The sequence below is a fragment of the Lepidochelys olivacea genome, assembly GCF_965140295.1.
Source record: "Lepidochelys olivacea isolate rLepOli2 genome assembly, chromosome: 7".
In the NCBI taxonomy this organism is placed as follows: Eukaryota; Metazoa; Chordata; order Testudines; family Cheloniidae; genus Lepidochelys; species Lepidochelys olivacea.
In genome coordinates this window covers 5774860-5794836 of record NC_140417.1, presented here as the reverse complement: position 1 = coordinate 5794836, position 19977 = coordinate 5774860, and the positions used below count along the sequence as shown (strand labels likewise).

General features: G+C 39.2%; 1 protein-coding gene across 1 annotated transcript in view; it reads right to left on the bottom strand.

The window, feature by feature from the left end:
- The window catches only part of LOC311524204 (ataxin-7-like), a gene marked incomplete at its 3' end in the record, with an annotated part of 71353 nt that overhangs the window by 3737 nt on the left and 47639 nt on the right, over positions 1–19977 (bottom strand). The window contains exon 5 of the mRNA XM_084635084.1: positions 11867–11971. Within this exon, the coding sequence (XP_084491210.1) occupies positions 11867–11971 (105 nt within the window). The remainder of the gene's footprint in view (positions 1–11866; positions 11972–19977) is intronic.

The window sequence follows — 19977 nt, the reverse complement described above, 5'->3', positions numbered from 1 at the left end:
CCCCAAACCTACCAACTCCTGGTCAGACACAGGATGAGTTTTGTCCTGGACTGTGGGTTCATGAAAATGGCCAAACTGAGGGCTGCTGTGAAGCTCCAAGATGAGCAAATCCACCAATTAGCTCAAGACCCACCAAGGTAGAGAAGGAACTTTGTCACAGTATGCATTAACTTTTTGTTGAGTTTCGACAACAGCATAACATTAATGCAGCTTTTTGGTTAGCTATGATTGTGTGTACCATTGTCAAAGATGAGAACACAGCTTTGGGAATGCTGTTTGCTTGCTGCATGGCCAGCAGAAGGAGCAAGTACGCACAAAGCATTGCTTTTTGTGTAGGCCTAGCATGAACAATTTTCCTCCCTCTAGTAACAATCCTGGACACACACATTCTGAAGTCAGAGGGCATTCCTCTCCATGCTGTTATAAAAGCATTGATACATCCTACTGATCAGAGCAAAAGCTACACCCATATCTTAAGTGCCCCTTATTTTCTAAAAAGAAAAGGAGGACTTGTGGCACCTTAGAGACTAACCAATTTATTAGAGCATAAGCTTTCGTGAGCTACAGCTCACTTCCTCAGATGCATATCGTGGAAACTGCAGCAGGCTTTATATATACACAGAGAATATGAAACAATACCTATTCCCACCCCACTGTCCTGCTGGTAATAGCTTATCTAAAGTGATTTCCAGCACAAATCCAGGTTTTCTCACCCTCCACCCCCCCACACAAATTCACTCTCCTGCTGGTGATAGCCCATCCAAAGTGACAACTCTTAAGAGTTGTCACTTTGGATGGGCTATCACCAGCAGGAGAGTGAATTTGTGTGGGGGGGTGGAGGGTGAGAAAACCTGGATTTGTGCTGGAAATCACTTTAGATAAGCTATTACCAGCAGGACAGTGGGGTGGGAATAGGTATTGTTTCATATTCTCTGTGTATATATAAAGCCTGCTGCAGTTTCCACGATATGCATCTGAGGAAGTGAGCTGTAGCTCACGAAAGCTTATGCTCTAATAAATTGGTTAGTCTCTAAGGTGCCACAAGTCCTCCTTTTCTTTTTGCAAATACAGACTAACACGGCTGCTACTCTGAAACCTTATTTTCTAAGAAGTGTTACTTAATTTTATTTCTAAAATGTTTCTTCCATAATCAACAGGAGAAAATGCACTGAAGAGAGGCACAAACAAAACCGCATACTGAAGCATTCTAGTAATAGTGTGTGTGCATACGTGTGGATATATGTACCGTCAACTTCACAGGCAATGTGCGATGAAGTGGGAGAAATATCCAAAATGGGCTCCGTGCATATAGAATTATGTAAAGTGGTGCGTTCACAAATTATGTTAATGTGATCACTTTTGCTGAAATGATTTTAAAGGAAGAAGCTGTGACAGATTTCTTATTATAATGCTCTTTCCCCTCCTTTCTTCAATATTTTTCTAAAGAGAAAATTTGCTAGTTTGTATAATTCCATCTGTTTTTTATGATTTATTTTTCTCCTTTGAGCCTATTTTCCACTAGTTTGCTTATCTTCCTCCTCACTGTATTTTCCTCTTTCACTATGTTTACTTCAGTTCTGCATTTGACACTCTGCTTTTTTTAGCTATTCCTCTTCATTTTCATGTTTCTTCCCTTCCATTTACCCTCACACTTTCACGTCCTCAAGTTTATCCACACCTATGGGGTTTTTTTGCACTTTTCTCCTCCTCCCAGACATGTCCACCCAGATTACAACCGCTGAACTGTAGCCTTGCAAGGCTCTCCTGATAAAGACTTATTTTTGCTGCTAGTGTCACCATCAGTCCTGTACCTCTTGCTCCCCTCGCTCTAGGCAGATATTGCACCTTGCTCCTACTTTCCCTCAGCACAGTAACAGTGCTGCAGGCCTGGAGAAGTGTTGTGTGGTTTGTGCATTACTCAGACACCACAATCAGAGAATATGCGAATGGCCCCTCTCTGGTGAGAAAAGGGAGATGATTGTGAGGAGAGGATTGGAAGTGAATGAGAGGAGGACAGAATCTGTGCAACATGAAACCATACATATGCATAAAAACAACTTTTTGCGGGGGGGGGGGGGAGGGGAGGAGTCTCTCTTTAACTTTGTAGTTCAATACTTAACAGTGTTTAAAGAGTTTCCCAGAATGCTCCTTTCTGGGATTATAAGTGTTGTGGTGTTCATCTGAGGTTTGCATTTCTTGGAATAGTCTACAGTCCCGAGAAACAAGCCAGGAAGTCCTTATAAACATATAACTACTTTATAGTTGGTCATGTTTCAGGATTAAACCTTTTGACAGCGTCCTTTTAATAGTGAGTCCTTGTCTGAGAGGTTTTAAACTATGGGCTACCATCCCCTCCCTCCTCTCTATGCCAGTAGGAATCCTGTTTCTTTTTCTTCTCTGGAATAAGGCTCCTCCCACCTTCCTGGCATTCCTCCCCCGAACAGGTTGCAGCTTCAAACTTCTGTGTATAGTGCTGCTCTGGGCTCCATGCCAATTCCTCCACACCTCTGGCCTACCCTCTCGATGCATGCCACCTCCTCTGGCTGGGACCCAGACTGAAGGAGTGGTTAGGAACTAGAAAGAGCCCTTACAGTGGTGAAGAAATCTTTCCAAACATACACAGCATGTAAATCGATGCAGTGTTGCTTTTCCTGAGTCTGCAGACAGCCTGAAACAACAACTCTCAGAGTGCTGTGATCTTCACCATATATCTTAATGAGGTCTAAATGATGAAACTTAATATGATGATTTAAAAGTCAATATTATTAACTATTTCAGTGCTGATCATTTTAGAATGAACAAACTAATGGGCTTAATCCCACAATCCCAAATTACTCCTTAAAACTTCCCAAGTGGGACTTTAGTTATGTGCACTTAATAGCCATGGTTTAATTTATTAAAATTGCTAACCTTTTTGTTCCTGATACTCCCTCAGTTCTGTTTAACAATATGCTGCATTTAGTTAAATTATTCCTCCTTCATGCCTAGGATTTGCTTCTCCATAGGAAGATGAAGATGACTCTTGCTTCTTCCCCCCACTTTCCCCTTTTGACCTCAACCCTGAAAAGAGAACCATCCACATGTAGTTCCAAACCGTGGGATTTAAGCAGAAGGCTCACTATGCAGGATTGGGATTTTCACTGGAAGACTTTATATCTGTACATAGTTCCTTCATTTGAAAATATTTCTCCTTCAGGTTCTCTCAGATAGAGGAGAAGATATTCTCTCTCCACTATGTTTCAGTCATTAGGTGATTTCTGCATTGCGTACTATCTGTTCGGGCAGAGTAGCATGAAATTCAATTTGCACTAACCAATCTGAGGCAAAGAGAGAAGAAAGCATACCATGGTAATTTTACATTTTAAGCATTTTAGCACATATAGTAATATGAATTACAGATTAAGCAGTAAACTGTACAATGACTTTCCTTCATTTTTAAGTTTCAAATTCAACGCTACTGTATTTTGTTATCAGATACTGCTACCAATGAGATTGCTTTATGCCTACATTCAGGGCTTGAAAAAGCCATGTGCCCACAACAGGGAAGCAGTTTTACCAGGAAACTTCCATCAACTTCTTCAAAAACTATGTTTTCTTTTAACAAAGTTTATTGCTCTTACATGGGTAAAGAAACACTTCTAAATATGAACTGACTGTGTCATTACAAATAAACACACTACACAACTACTTTATTATGTAAAACTGTAGGGGATGTGTACCTTCATTATTTTTCATCCTGGCTAGGAGGCATAGTACTTGCTAATAGGTGATGCGTGTACATTTCAAGTCCTGCCTATAACCCTGGTTTATTTCCAGTGAGTTTCTTTACAGGTGGTAGTACTTCTTTTATTTAATGATGTTCTATTTAAAAATAACTAAGTAATCACTTGAAAGATTTCTCTGAAATAAATCCCATACTAAACTCTGAACCTTTCTGGAAATATGCCAAAATGATTCTTGCAAAAGGTATAGAATTTCACATAGCTCTGCCAAGAAGAAATTTAACTAGTTGTTACTGGACCCAGAAACTAAAATCCAGCTGCTGGAAACTACTGTATTAGAATGGTCTGCATGTCTAAACGGAACCTGCTAAAGTTGCCAGTGATAATTTGCTAAATCACAGAGATTAACTTGGACTGAGTATATGTCAAATACCACCTGTGCTTATTTGACAATATGCCTGGCAGATTACTAGCCCATTCGTAAAAAACTAGAGGGTCGAGAATGTTTTGTTTTTATTATTAAACCATTACAGGAGGAGGGCTTTAGGATTACTGATATCAGTTGAAATTCCTACTATTTGTATAAAATATTTTTACATTAGTTAAGAGAGTCCTAGATGACCAGCAGGCCCTTCATTACTGAGAAAAATTAGTCAACTGCCAAACAGATTGCTAAATATAACAAAGATCCATCCGCCCAAAAGACGTAAGAGCTCATGCAATCTTCTACAAAAAAGCCCAGGTGCAATGGTTTGCGAACCAGGTTCAAAACATTCCTTTCCCATCTGTGTGAAACATTGACTTGTACACACACTCCATCTTTGACTCTGTGTATTTTTTAAACACTCTTTCTCTAAAAAAAAAAAAAAAAAAAAAGTCTAAAAGTTAACAAAATATGTATATATGACTTAAATATTGATGTCAAATTTTCAGTTTGGTCAGCTGTCAGTTCTAGTTTATAGTAACCAAATAAGGCTTTGATTTATGTTCAGTCTACAGTGTCGGAAAGGCAACCAAATATAATAGGTTATACTGAAGGTTCTGAGATACTAAGTTACATGGGATATCAGAACACACCAACTTTCTACAACATATTACAAGGGTCAGGTATAGCAACACTGATTACAATTATCTGTATAAGTAGGGGCATAGCGAGCAGATCGAGGGACGTGATCGTTCCCCTCTATTCGACATTGGTGAGGCCTCATCTGGAGTACTGTGTCCAGTTTTGGGCCCCACACTTCAAGAAGGATGTGGATAAATTGGAGAGAGTCCAGCGAAGGGCAACAAAAATGATTAGGGGACTGGAACACATGAGTTATGAGGAGAGGCTGAGGGAGCTGGGATTGTTTAGCCTGCAGAAGAGAAGAATGTGGGAGGATTTGATAGCTGCCTTCAACTACCTGAAAGGGGGTTCCAAAGAGGATGGCTCTAGACTGTTCTCAATGGTAGCAGATGACAGAACGAGGAGTAATGGTCTCAAGTTGCAGTGGGGGAGGTTTAGATTGGATATTAGGAAAAACTTTTTCACTAAGAGGGTGGTGAAACACTGGAATGCGTTACCTAGGGAGGTGGTAGAATCTCCTTCCTTAGAGGTTTTTAAGGTCAGGCTTGACAAAGCCCTGGCTGGGATGATTTAACTGGGAATTGGTCCTGCTTCGAGCAGGGGGTTGGACTAGATGACCTTCTGGGGTCCCTTCCAACCCTGATATTCTATGATTCTATCTCTGTCAAATCCAAGAAAAGTTAATGGGGTCATTTATCTTGATTAAAATCAGGGTATATCATTTCTAATCTAGGTAAAAGGGCTTGAAAAATGTACCAGACCCCCTACTAGGCAGAAGACAGAGGACTAAAACCTGCTAGTCGGACAGATACAACACCTGAATAAGTGTGAGAGTGGAGGAGGGGAAGGTAAGCTAAAGAGCCTGTGTAGTGAGACAATCAGGTGAAGCCAACTCCTGATGAGAAGCCCAATCTATAGCTTTCAGCTGCTGGGAAGAGCGCTGGTGCTGGGATTACTATTAGGATGCTGTTCTTGGACTCTATCTTTCATATCAGCCTCTAGCTAACAGGTATCTGACAATATGAAGCTCCCCTTCTCTCTGACGACTGAAAGGAGCAAGTATTTTCTGTCTCTTCTCTTCCTCCTGGCTGTGGCAAGGTTGGGTGTGTTCTTTGCTATTCTACCTCCAACCCTAGAGCTGCAAAGAGAGGATAAAGTGGTCTTTACTAGTTTATCCCTTCCACAATCTTCTTTTTTTAGGTCCTCCCTACAGAGTTTTCCAAAAGAGTAGCAATGTGAAACGGACATTCTGAACAGTTTCACTGTTGCCCACAAAACAGCAGAAGTGAAGCTGAACAGAGTCATTAATCTCATTTGTCACTGCATGCCAGAGCTATGCGAATGAGTAGAGGCACCAACCAGACATGCCTGTCTAAAGACTCAGGAACAGTATACGGTATCATTTTCTCTTTCCAATATTTAACCCTTTCGTAGCTTTTTACGATCATTCAATAATTAAACAGGCAACACCACTACAGGTCTCATTCATAGCTCTCATGATACTTTATAAGGTAGGTAACCATTATTATCCTCCATTATAGATGTAGAAACTGAGGCTCAGAGAAGTTAAGTGACTTGGCCAAAAGCACGAAGACAGTCACTAGCAAAGATTAGAATGCAGGAAGCCTTTGCTTTGCAAACCCATGTTTAAACCCACAAGAACACGCTGCTTCTCACACAACTGAGCTGCCTCCCTTCCATGGGGTCAGAAGCCAGACTAGCTACTTAGCAGGGAAGTGGCTCATTGCAGACACCTGGCTGGCAACCAGCACGGGATGGGAAAAGCCGGTGAAAGCTCTTTAACCACCACCAACAACCCAGGTGTCCCCCCCACAACCATGCACTGCTCTGGGATCTCCACTAAAAACTAAGGGAACCATGGCAATGGGTTTCACATACCACAAAGACCAGCCATGTGCTGAAGTATGTGGAACCATGAACATTAAATTTTTCAGGGGAAAAAAACCCCAAAACCAAAGAAAAAAATCCACCAACTGGAACAGACGTTCAATCTTAGTCATCAGTTTAGAGTTCTCAGCTGACACCAGGAGAGCTTATAACAAGATCTGCTAGGGATGGACTGTGAGGAAAGAAGAGGAAGGAACCCAGGACAAAACCCAGGATGCCATTAGAGAGCCACAGAGAGGAGATGTTTATACACCACATAAAAGAGAGTAAGAGTCTGCAATGACTGCTGTTGAAGGAAAAGTAAAATCATGTCTGTGTCAATGGAATTTATTCAAACACAAAGAATGAGGAATCCTAAATTCTCTTCTGAGTGTAGAGCAATGTGCTTTTGACATATGTTCACCACCATATATTAAAAGTGTAGAAGACGACACAGTTTAAACAGTCTACCCAAGGATACATAAAGAAATTGTACAAAGTTTTCTGTGTGGCCAATGGCATTTTTTCCCACCCAGGACTTAAACTAATGATCACTTATTGAAGAAATGCATTTCTTCACTCTATTAAAGCAACATTTTTCTTTCAACAACAACAAGGTACCATGCATGCCAAATATGAAACTGCATTTGCAATTCAATTTTAATGATTATATTTATTCTATAACAAACACCAGTCATAACTGACAAATTACAATTTTAAATATTTTATATTTGTTTTATTGCCTCAAGTAAAATCTAATTTAGTATTATGATGATCTTTTCTTTCGCATAACAAAGAACACCCCAAATTTTAAATAGATATCTGTGTAATTATAATATTTTGCTAAAATATTAAATGTGGTATATTTTGAGTAAAAATTGTATTTCAATTTATCTAATTGCATGTGGTCTAGAAAATTTTAACATATGAACTAAAAAACCATTTCAGACTACCTTGTCTTGTAGTTTACCACAAACATGCTTTGGGAGGAAATTAGCTCATTAAGTTCAGTGACTAGTTTGTTTATCCTTCCTCTGAGAAAAGTGACATTTTGAAAGAACATATTCTACTGTGGAAACTAAAAAGCCCACCAGGACAAGCTTCAAAGAATATCAAGTACAAGCAACACACAGCACCAAAAGCTGTATAGTATTTTAAGAAACTATCTCTCAAGTAATATTCCAAAACAACAACAAAAACACGGGAAAATTTATAAAAAAGCATTACTTCACTGCCCTTGTGATTTTTCCCAAACCTGGTGAGACTCACCTTTTTTAAAAAATCCTGAAATGAAACCACAAATTACAGATTTCAGATAGAAAATCTGATCTTGAAAAATCCAAAGAAAAGTATTTTCTTCACTTTTAAACATGAGCTCAATTCCTCTATCTTGTTACTTAATATAATTTGACAATGTTTACATTTTACTTGATAAATTTTTATGTTTTCATTACTTCTATCATTTCTTCACATTAGGCATGTTGAGTCAGGTAAGTACGCTGCTGTTTGGTAATCACTAATCACCTGTCTTGTCATATTGATGAGCAGCTTTCTCATTTATTATGGTTAAGAAAAAAACAACCTCCAAATAAACTGAAAACAGAAAACAGCTAAAAGATTAGCTAGGCAGTTTCATACAGAACCATACCATCGTATGTCCTGCTCACCTTTCTGAAATTACTTAGCAAACCAAACTCTTTGAATAGTTTACGTCTCCAACCACCCTCATTTTCCTCAATCACCAATGACTCCACCCATTTCCTTTCTAAATTTCTAGACAGTTGTATTAAAGACACAAGGTGGGTGAGGTAATATCTTTTATTGGACCAACTTCTGTTCTTTCTCTCTCACCAGAAATTGGTCCAATAAAAGATATTACCTTGCCCACCTTGTCTCTTGAATATCCTGGGACCAACAAGGCTACAACTACATTGCGTAAGTAAATAATTTTATAACTTTCTTATTGTTCATAATAGCCCTGACAGACATTAACAATAACCTTGACGGCCTCATCACTGCCTTTTTAATTTATGTTAAAGTATCTATTTCTAATTTACAGATTTAAATTACAGGCTAATATTTCTTGTATCTGAAATCTTTTTGATACATGTTGTTATGCATATAATATACATACACAAGCGACAATTTAAAAAAGAAAAAAAAAAAGATAAAACCAGAAAAAATATACTCTTTTAAAATGGAAAAAAGCCAAATGTGTTTTTCACAACTCTACTTCACAGCAAACCCTTCTCTCTTAAGGTGAATGTAAAGCAAGATTCTGAACTAACATGCTTGGAAACAAATCAACTTTTTAGTCGCAAAACAAGTTCTACGCAGCTAGTGGCAATGCAAGCTTCCACACACCACCCAACTAATCTATTCACTCTTTAGGGGTGAGACAGCAATTCAGTTTCTAGGCTCACAGAATTGTTGAACTGTGTGCTGAGCATGCCAACACAGTTGTCATGCTAACAGCTATGACAGTGGTTTCTATGATGTAGAAATCTTTTTCTGAGGAACCGGAGAGAGATTGCCAACGGCTCGTCTATACTATGGGGGTTACAGCTCATAGCTACAGCCCCACAGATATGAAGCTGTAACCCTCACAGTGTAAGCACATGCAAGTACAAGAATAAATGCAAAGTACTCTACTTAGGAAAGAACAATCAGTTACACACATACAAAATGGGAAATGACTGCCTAGGAAGGAGTCCTGCAGAATGGGATCTGGGGGTCATAGTGGACCAAAAGCTAAATATGAGTCAACAGTGTAATGCTGTTGCAAAAAAAGCAAACATCCTTCTGGGATGTATTAACAGGAGTGTTGTAAGCAAGACACAAGTAATAATTCTTCACTCTACTCCGCACTGATTAGGCCTCAGCTGGAGTACTGTGTCCAGTTCTGGGTACCACATTTCAGGAAAGATGTGGACAAATTGGAGACAGTTCAGAGAAGAACAACAAAAATTATTAAAGGTCTAGAAAACATGACCTATGAGGGAAGACTGAAAAAATTACATTTGTTTAGCTGGAAGAAGAGAAGACTGAGGGGGGACATGATGATAGTTTTCAAGTACATAAAAGATTGTTACAAAGAGGAGGGAGAAAAATTATTCTTAACCTCCCAGGATAGGACAAGCAGCAACGGGCTTAAATTGCAGTGGTTTAGGTTGGACATCAGGAAAAACTTCTAACTGTCAGGGTGGTCAAGCACTGGAATAAATTGCCTAGGGAGGTTTTAGAATCCCTGACATTGGAGATTTTTAAGAACAGATTAGACAAACACCTGTCAGGGGTGGTCTAGATAATACTTAGTCCTGTCTTGAGTGCAGGGGGCTGGACTAGAAGACCTACAGAGGTCCCTTTCCGTTCTATGATTCTGTCCTTCAGCAGAGAAAGGGTTTTAGGGATATGTGCGCATGGGCATGCATATTACTCCTGGGGGAATTCTGTGCAACTGCGGCACAGCAGAAAAATCACTGGGGGGAGGGGGGTCTGGGGATGCCCTGGCCATCCAGGGATGTTAGTCCCAGCTGGAGGTCAGGAGGAGGATGGAGGCAGAGTTCCCCCTCCCCTGCATGGAGCAGCCAGAGCTGGGTCAGATCAAGCTCCAGAAACTTTCCCTGGCTGCAGGCAATTATGCCCCGTGGGGGAGGGGAGGGTAGGAGGGGAAGGAGTGAGGCGTGTGTGTGCGCGGGGGGTTTCCAGGTCCAGACGCATGGGGGTTGGGTGGACAGGGGGAGCAGCTCCTTGTACAGAGACCCCTACCCCCCACAGAGCCCCCTCCGCATTAGGAGACCTCTGCACCCAGAACCCGCACGCTGAGCCCCCAAACCACGACCCTGTCGAGCCTCAACCCCTGCATCATGAGCCCCCCACACCTGGACCTCCACCCTGCTGAGCCCCAACCAGCTGCACCCTGACCCTCCCCCACACCAAGCCCCACTCCCCCAGCCTCCCTCCCACTGAGCCCTAACCACCTTCACCTTGACCCCCCTTGTAGAGTCCTATTCCCCCTGCACCAAAAACCCCACACTGAGCTGCCTGCACCCAGATTGTTGCCACACAGAACCCTGGAATTCTTGAGGGAATTTTTCACCAAAAATTTTAAAAAAATTAAATTCTGCAAAGTTCTGCATATTTTAATTATCAAAATAACACAAACACAGTAACAATATAATCACGCCATTTTCAATTATTCTGGTAATTTATTTCAAAATACTTGTCAGCAAATAATTGAAAATGGCGTGATTATATGGTGTTATTTTGACAAATAAAATATGCAGATTTTTGCAGAATTTTAAAACCTTGTGCACAGACTATTAAATTTTTTGGTGCAGAATTCCCTCAAGAGCAGCATATGTGCAAACACATACACATTCTGTGTGTTTCAGAAGAAGGAAGTGGAGGTGAAGATGGGTTTCTCACCATCTTTTGTATTAGCACATGTTTAGAAAAAGTCTGCTAACTTTCTTTAGCACTGCATATCCAAAAATGAATACCAAAGGGTCCCAATCAAAATCCTCCATCCCTTTAAAATTGTTTACCACTCTGGAGAGTGGCAGGGGAAAGGGTCTGAAAAACTATCCACCCTTCACTCATTGACTATTTTATATGAAACTATGGAATACTTGAACTGTATAGCACTTTAGATTTTCTTAGTGGTGTACAAATACTGTATTGGTTGATGTTACCCAGACACTTCTACTAGTGTAGTTTATGCACAAAAACTTCATCTGACCAGTAAAACAAATAACAATTGATGCTTTTTAAAATAAATAAGTTTACTATTTTCAAGTGCACCATGTTTGCTCTACAGCAAAATCTGCCATTTTAGTTTTAGCTCAACTGCAATTGTATGACATTTAAAAATAGTCTTCACATATTAAGAAACATACACACACACACCCCATTTCAAAATTGGACATCGCTGATGCAGTACTTAAAGGGGGGAACATTCAAATACTTTACTAATCTCAACAAGGACCATCCTTTTGCATTCATGAACATAATTTTTAAAATAGTTAAAACATTTTGCGATGAACACAGGTTACCTTCTGATACTGCATTTACATTATAATACTGTGTGCACCATCAGCTTTAAAGATCACGAAAAGGGATAATCAAAAATTGCCAGTCTTAATCCTGATTTAACCTCACCCGTAATTATTAAAAATGGTTAAGCACTTACCATAATGTGATTGAAATGCCTGTGGTTTTACGACCTGATTACAGTGGTTACACATCACCAAATAGAAATCATCATGAGCCGGGCAAAGACCAAATATTGGCATATCTAAAACAAAAAGACAAAGGGCATATCTCTCAGCTGCTTATAATTACTGAAAAACAACTGTGTTAGATGACCACATGATGGTATCACTGAACTATCATTTATAGCACATTTCAATACATTCTGAAAGTGAGAAAAAAAACATGTGTACAAGTTAGGTTAGTCTTGAAATATTACAAACACCACATATTTTCCTTCAAAGCTAAGCATAAAATAAAACTGCTTGCTGGTAGAGGTCTACAAGCAACAATCTGATGTAGGAGTGATTATTTCATGCCATCTTCAAAAGGACAACAGAAAATCATTACATTTTGATGACATACTACAACGTAAGCTATGATTTATGTATTCAGAAAGCAGTTTAAGTTCTATTCCACTTTCTTTAAACAAACTCTAAAAGGAAGGTTGTTTTCTATTTAAAATTTTGTAACCACTTTAAATGCACAGTCATTTACCAGACAGTATAATGTGTCTAATGGTCTTATTTGTTTAACAGTGCATTATATTCCAGCCATCTGGTACCAGAGATCTGTGTAACAGGCGTACGAGGGAGAAAGAGATAAGAGTATGTCAGAGTGTGTGTGTATTTCAATGATAAACACACATACTTTCAGTCTTTTCAAGTAAAATTAATTTCTGCAATATGTTTATGAAAACCAGTTCCTTAAGAGTATTGCTTAATGTTTAAACACTTACCAGTAATTTCTTAATGCAGTGAATACAAACTCTACTGACTACAAATCTAAAAAAGTATTACATTTAAAAATGAAACCTGTGAAGTATTATCCAATTATTCAGTTAAAAAACCCAAACATATAAGTAGATAAATGCAGTCTCCTAAAGGTATGGGGCATAAAGCAATCAGTAACATTTTCAAAAAAAAATTATTCATCATTTAAATTGTTAAAAGTTGTTTTCTTACTTTAAAGAACATTAAAATAATTTGTACATTTATATGCAAATATTAAAATATAATTAAATGAAACAATTATTAATTTAACATTGACAAGAACTCTAAGTATTTTAAACATTAACATGTGTCATGGATTTTAACATATTTCATATATTTCACAGGAATTATACATTCTGGTAATTAAAGAAATTTGAATTATGTAAGAATTTAAAACAAATTTTATAACATGTAACCCTTTTCTGTGGGAATGAATATGGCCACAATCCTGCAAGATGATCTACATAGGCAGATCCCTGCACTCTTTCAGCAACCAAAACTCAGTAGGGCTCTACACAGATCAGTTGTCAGAATTAGGGCCTACATTTGTAATAAGATAAGATACTTTTAAAAGAAAGTATACTTTCTTTTAAAAAACATTTTAAAAACCACACCCTTTAACTTTTTAAAACATGTATCTGAATTTTACATTAAAATTATATAAAACAAACACCCCCATGCAATGGCTGTCATTGAAATCCCTTGTATACACAGATGTGGATAAATCAAATATGGATTGAGTATGACATCTATATTCATCTGTTTTATTTAATTTTCTCTCATATATTTATATTTTAAGTGCCTATCTAAACCATAGGTGCTTATACAGAAATTGAAATTACATTAAAAGATATGTATTATTAATAATACACTTGTAATTTGAAACATGATCAGGGTCAAACATTTTATAATTTGTGCAAATACCAAGTCTAGCTTTTACATAAACAATTTAGGATATGTCATTAGAGAAATATTTGGTAAAACATCAGGAAATAACATTTTAAATTAATGTAAACTGGGCAAAGCTCAAGCAAATATACCACACATAATAAACCAGGGGATAGACTAGATTAATAAAGAGCTATTTTCCAATACCTGCCTTCCCTGAGAAATATTACATTTCTTCATGAAAATAACTGTATATACTGAAAAAAGCCATATGGTGAGATTCTGTGACGTGCCTCAGAGACACAGCACTGAATTCTCAGCCCAGGTGGAGGGGATTGCGGATAACATGATTTTAAGCCACCTTTGTGCCCTCCTGCTTCTGGGCTTCTCTTGGAGCTAAATTTCAGAGTGGTAGCCGTGTTAGCCTGTATCAGCAAAAACAAGGAGGAGTCCTTGTGGCACCTTAGAGACTAACAAATTTATTTGGGCACAAGCTTTTGTGGGTTAAAACCCACTACATCACATGCATGGAGTGAAAAATACAGTAAGCAGTATATATACACACAGCACATGAAAAGATGAGAGTTGCCTTACCAAGTGGGGGGTCAGTGCTAAAGAGGCCAATTCAATTAAGGTGGAAGTGGCCTATTCTCAACAGTGGACCTCATCAACACCTCATCAAGAAGGGGTGAATACTATTAGCACTGACCCCCCACTTGGTAAGGCAACTCCCATCTCTTCATGTGTTGCTGTATGTGTGTTTATACACACACACACACACACCTACCTACCTACCTAACTGTATTTTTCACTCCATCCATCTGATGAAGTGGGTTTTAGCCCACGAAAGCTTATGCCCAAATAAATTTTTTGTTAGTCTCTAAGGTGCCTCAAGGACTCCTCGTTGTTCTTGGAGATAAAGAGATCCCTGGGGTAAGATGGGCAGCTCGAAGGGCCTGTTTAAGGAATGTCAGACTCCTGGGACTGCCCTGTGGGCTGCAGTGATGTGTGATATGGCTTCCACCCCCCACTTCTTCCTACCCCCAGCATGCCCCACGCCAGGGCTTGCGATGGAGTCCTTGGAAAGCAGACTTACAGCTGTGCTCCACAGTGCCTAAGTAACATATGGGAGGGAAGTGAGGTTTGATTACAATGTAGGCTTTACATCATTTAACACAGAATGTTAAAAAACTGTTGGCAATATGGGGGAAATATTGCCTATTGCTACTTATCTGGCAAGACAGAAAGGACTTCTTGACGTTATTTTGAGACACCGTCATTCTATTTAAAGTACCCTTTTATACTTATGTAGGAAATATCGAGGTGTACTTTGAAACTACAGGTGAATTATTACCTGAATGTCTCAAGGTTCATCAGAAATTTTCGCAGACAAAAATGCATTCCTGTATAAGTTTCAAACAACAGGGCAATTTTTGCATAATATGGGCATACCTTTTTCAGATTATTTCTGTGCAGAACACATGGAAGGAATATATACATAAAAGTAACATTTGGAATAAATTAGTTTTATAAATAGGCGAGAACAAAAGCACAGGACAGATTTCCCAAAGTGTGCACATTAGACTCCTGGTCTACTACACAATCATCTATCTTAGGGTTTTATACTGTTGCCCATCACCGTAATACTACAGTGCCTTCCAACAGCAAGGTCCCTAGTGAACTTCATGGAATCTCTGGCTCTTCTTAGTTTTGAGGGCAAAACTGTTCTAAGAGTATGTTTGTTTATTTTTTTGATGCTTGATTTTCTTGAAAGCTTTTTTGTGGGGGTGGTACAGTGGGTAGAACAGTATTGTGAGTGTTATTCTTGCTATGGCATCAAGGCTTTTTTGGGGAAGGTTCCGCAGCATTTCCTAAAGACAGACTCTGGATTCACTTAATCAACTCTGGAAGTTTCTTCCATAGCTGGATCCCCTCAGCCAAAAATGCTTTGTCCCCAGCTCTCCTGTACTTCATCCTAAAATTTGTGACACAGGAGGAGCACACCTGTTCCAGTGGGTCATCAATTGATTTTCAGTCTTTAATGTAACTGGGGCCACTGATCCATGAATTGCTTTGAAGATTAGGACCAAGGCCTTAAACTGGCATCTCTGGGACATCGGCACAAGCCCAATGTGCTCACTGGGAATTAACACTATCTGCCCTAAACTAAGAGAGACCCAATATTCCATCTGAATAACATTTATAGACTCATAGAAATGTAGTACTGGAAGGGGGGGTCTCAAGAAGTCATCAAGTCCAGCCCCCTGCACTGAGACAGGACCAAATAAACCTAGACCATCCCTGACAAGTGTTTATCTAACCTATTCTTTAAAATCTCCAATAATGGGGATTCCATAACCTCCCCTGAAAGCCTATTTCAGAACTTAACTATTTTTACAGTTAGAGAGAGCTTTTCCTAATATCTATGCTAAACCTCTCTTGCTGCTTCACTAGATATACTGTCCCAGTTTGACAGCAAACCATTTATAACTGCTCTTTGAGTAGTGTCTTTCAACCAGTTGTAAATCCACTTTACAGCAATTTCATCTAGATTGCATTTCCCTAGTTTGCTTATGAGAATGTAATGTGGGATTGTATTAAAAGCCTTGCTAAAAATCAAGATGTGTCACATCTACTGCTTCCTCCCATCCACTAGACCAGTAACCCAGTCAAAGAAAAAAATAAGTTGTATTTCAATTGTCCTTCATATTCTTAACATATAAGCTCCCCCAATATGGGATACTATTGACAGAATGCTCGCTTCTCCGCAAGGTGACCAGATAACAGAAAACATGGTGTTTGTACTTACTTTCGATCTCACATAAACACACACACGCTTGTTGCACCTTCCTTCTGCTCCATCTGTTCACTCTTTTGAGAGAAAAGGGTACTGAAATATACCCCTTCAGAGTAGAATTTCTAGCACTCGAAGAGCAGAGTTTGTGTGCATTTCAGTGCTCTCATTGCTTACAAGAGCAGAGCAGGGATGTAGAGTAGAAGGACTGTGCTACATGAAATTAATACAGCTGGTGCTCTGAGAATTAGGCTCTGGCAGACTCTCTTTTACAACAGCATGCTAAACACAAAATTATGCATTAAAAACTATACAACAATCTATACATTTAGATCAACCTTACACTCAGAATATTTTGAAAGTGTAGAAATATTCTGTAGCTCAAACACTTACAATTCTAACTGTGAAAATTCTAGGGAACCCGTTCGAAGGAACTGTATTAAATAAATAGAGTGATAAAGATAACAAATTCAGAGGGAACAATTTCAGTACAAAGTCAAACCAGCTGAACCGCACAAAAGGCATTCACTGTACACACAACACTCCAACCGACTTCAAGGGGAGGTACACACACAAGTCTTGCCAGCTCACACAAATCAGCTGAACTGCACTTTCACCTCAGATCATTACCACAGAAACTACTTAGATAAGAGAGTATCTAATTTAGCTTTTAAGAGCCTTTTGGAATGTTACTGTCACAAATCCAAGTGTTTCGCCACACTGTCTAGCACTTTCCCTTCATTTCTATTAGGGTCAACAAAAGGTATTTTACTAATTGTGTACGAATGGAAAAAAATTGAAGAATAGGACTAATGTACGCTATCCAAGCTGAAGGATGGGTGGAAAAAAGCATTGTAATGACGCTACTACCAAAATTATTCTCAAAATATGTATAGTGAAATCCTTCGCATTAATTATTATTTGTATTACAATATTGCCTAGACATCACAAACAAGATTGGGACACCATTGTGCTAGGCACTATACAAACATATAGCAAAAGCATCTTACAGTCTGATTGGACAAGACAGATAGACAGAGTGGGAGAAATGAAGTATTATCACCTTTTTACAAATGGGGAACTAAGGCCCAGAGAAATTAAGTGACTTGCTCAACACTGCACAGGAAGTCTGTAGAAGGGCAAGGAATTGAACCCAAATTTCCTGAGTCCCAGTTAAGAGCCCACCTACTACTGGTACGTTGGAAGAATAATTTTCTTCCCCTATTTTGGAATAATTACTACTGTGTTGTTCAAGCTTAGCAACAAGCAGTTTTCAGAGAAACTATATCTTTAGTTCAGAAGAGAAATTTAACCTATGGAATAGAGAAATAGCCATACGGTAGAATGTGTGTATTGTGCAACAAGTATATTAAATACTAGAGAACCTAGGTAATATTTTTAACAAAGACATTTCCATACCAAATATCTGCTGTGAGCTAGGGAACATGAATCCTTCATATGGCTGGTTCCCCCCCTTTTCCGCATTTAGGAGTTGCAAAATTTTGTACTGGATGATATGTAACAGGGGTGGCCAATCTGAGCCTGAAAAGGAGCCAAAATTTACCGATGTACATTGCCAAAGAGCCACAGTACTATGTCAGCAGCCCCCCATTAGCTCCCCTCCCAGCGCCTCATACCCACCGGCAGCCCCACCAATCAGTGCCTCCCCCTCCCTCCCCATCAGCTGTTTTGTGGTGTGCAGGAGGCTGGGGGGGGGGAGGAGAGGGGGAGGAGCGAGGGCACAGCAAGCTCAGGGGAGGGGGCGGGAAGGGGTGGAGTGGGAGCAGGACCTGGGGCAGAGCCAGGAGCTGAGCAGTGAGCACTCCCCGGAATCGGTGCCTAGACAAGGAGCCGCACAGTAACCTCTGAAAAGCCAGATGTGGCTCCAGAGCCCCAGGTTGGCCACCCCTGATATATAATATTATATTTTTATATCCATCTGATTTGATGCCAGACACATTCAATCTTAATTTAAAAGGATAATGCAGTTCATAGTATTTCAACAGTGCCAGTTCCAACGTATTGTTACTTTGAGCTTAAAGATGACATTTAAAAATACTTAACAGCAAAGCTCATTCCTCTCATGTGAGAGCCTTGCAACCATGATCTACACATTCATCTCAAGGCTGGGCTACTATAAATTCCTTCATCTGGGGCTGTCGGTCAAGGCCAAACAAAAAATTTCAATGTAAGGCTCCAACTTTCTTTTTTAAATAGACCTAGTATTTACATGAGGCCAATGAAGCAGCAGTATCTTTTGTCGAAGGTGGGAATCACAGGGGCTGCACTAAATCAAAGGAGACTTCAGGTGCCTTTACGTTATTATTGAAGTACATCCCGCAATCCCCGCATGCATTTCTCCTTTTCAACGTGGCTGCATTCCCTGCTGTTGCATATGTTCTTCATGAGTCAAACTTTTGCAGTGAATCTGAGAGCAGTTGTATTTGACCTACAAGTCACCCTTCAGCCTTCTCTGGGGTGGGATTATTTTAATTCTAGTGCTGTGTTTTCCTCTTAGTTTATAAGAAGTCCTCTCCCCTAGCTTCCTACTCCTGTATTCTTCATCCACTACTGAAAGAATTATCCATGTTATATGCTCAGAGATTTTCTTGACTGTACTTATTGCATTACTGCACATTTATTTCAGAAGCAAAATGCTTTATACTTGGCAAAAACCCAGTGCAGAATAATTTCTACTGAAGAGGAAAAAACACTGCTTTTGAAGGGGAAGTTTGAATTAACCCATTAAACCAAGCAGCAAGTACCCTGCGGTTCAGCAGGTTTGCTACAGCAAAGTGCTTTTGAGACTGAGCTACCATTTCTTGTCCTACATTAAGGATGTGTCATCATGTTTACATCATCTTGTGTTTTCTGCATATTTTTAGTATTCTCTTTTCAGCACCATTTCATAGGGGAAATTCATGTTCATAGTCATAAAAAGTAATAGCATTTGTGTATTCCTGCTCCATTACATATTATAGACAATACAAAAGTTTTATATATTAATGCCCAGCTTTGGCATCATTCAGCAGCTGATTCCTATCTCAATTGCACTCTGAATTCTCCATAGATTCCTTCTTTATTTCAAAATGTAATCTGAGGTCCTGGTACTAATCGTAAAGTCCTTTAACAATGGTATCTGCCATCTACGAAGACAAATTTATCATCCAAAACTGCTCCGGGTGAAACTTTCAGGTAGCTTCAATAGTGGGTCCAAAAGAGTGGAATAACCTAGTGGAAGGGATCAAAATGAGCCCTAAAATCTGACTGCTTTCAGAGACCAATGCACAAAATTCCTCTTTTTTGCAGACGTGTGCTCACTGCAGTTTAAAAACTGAGATGAGAGTGAAAAGTGAAACAGAGGAAGAGAAAGAAAAAGCAAAAGGGAAGACAAAAGGGTGGGGAAAAACTACTTCCTATTTCAGAGACTTGGTAAAAGGATACAAATCTGAAGACAGATTTAAGTATAAGCACTACCCATAAAAGTACTGCATTAATATTTCCAGATCTAACCTTTCCAGAGCTCCACCTTTCACCTTGTATGTATTTTCAGGTAAAAAGTAGCTTGTTAAGTCTAAATAAAAATGGCCAGGCCTG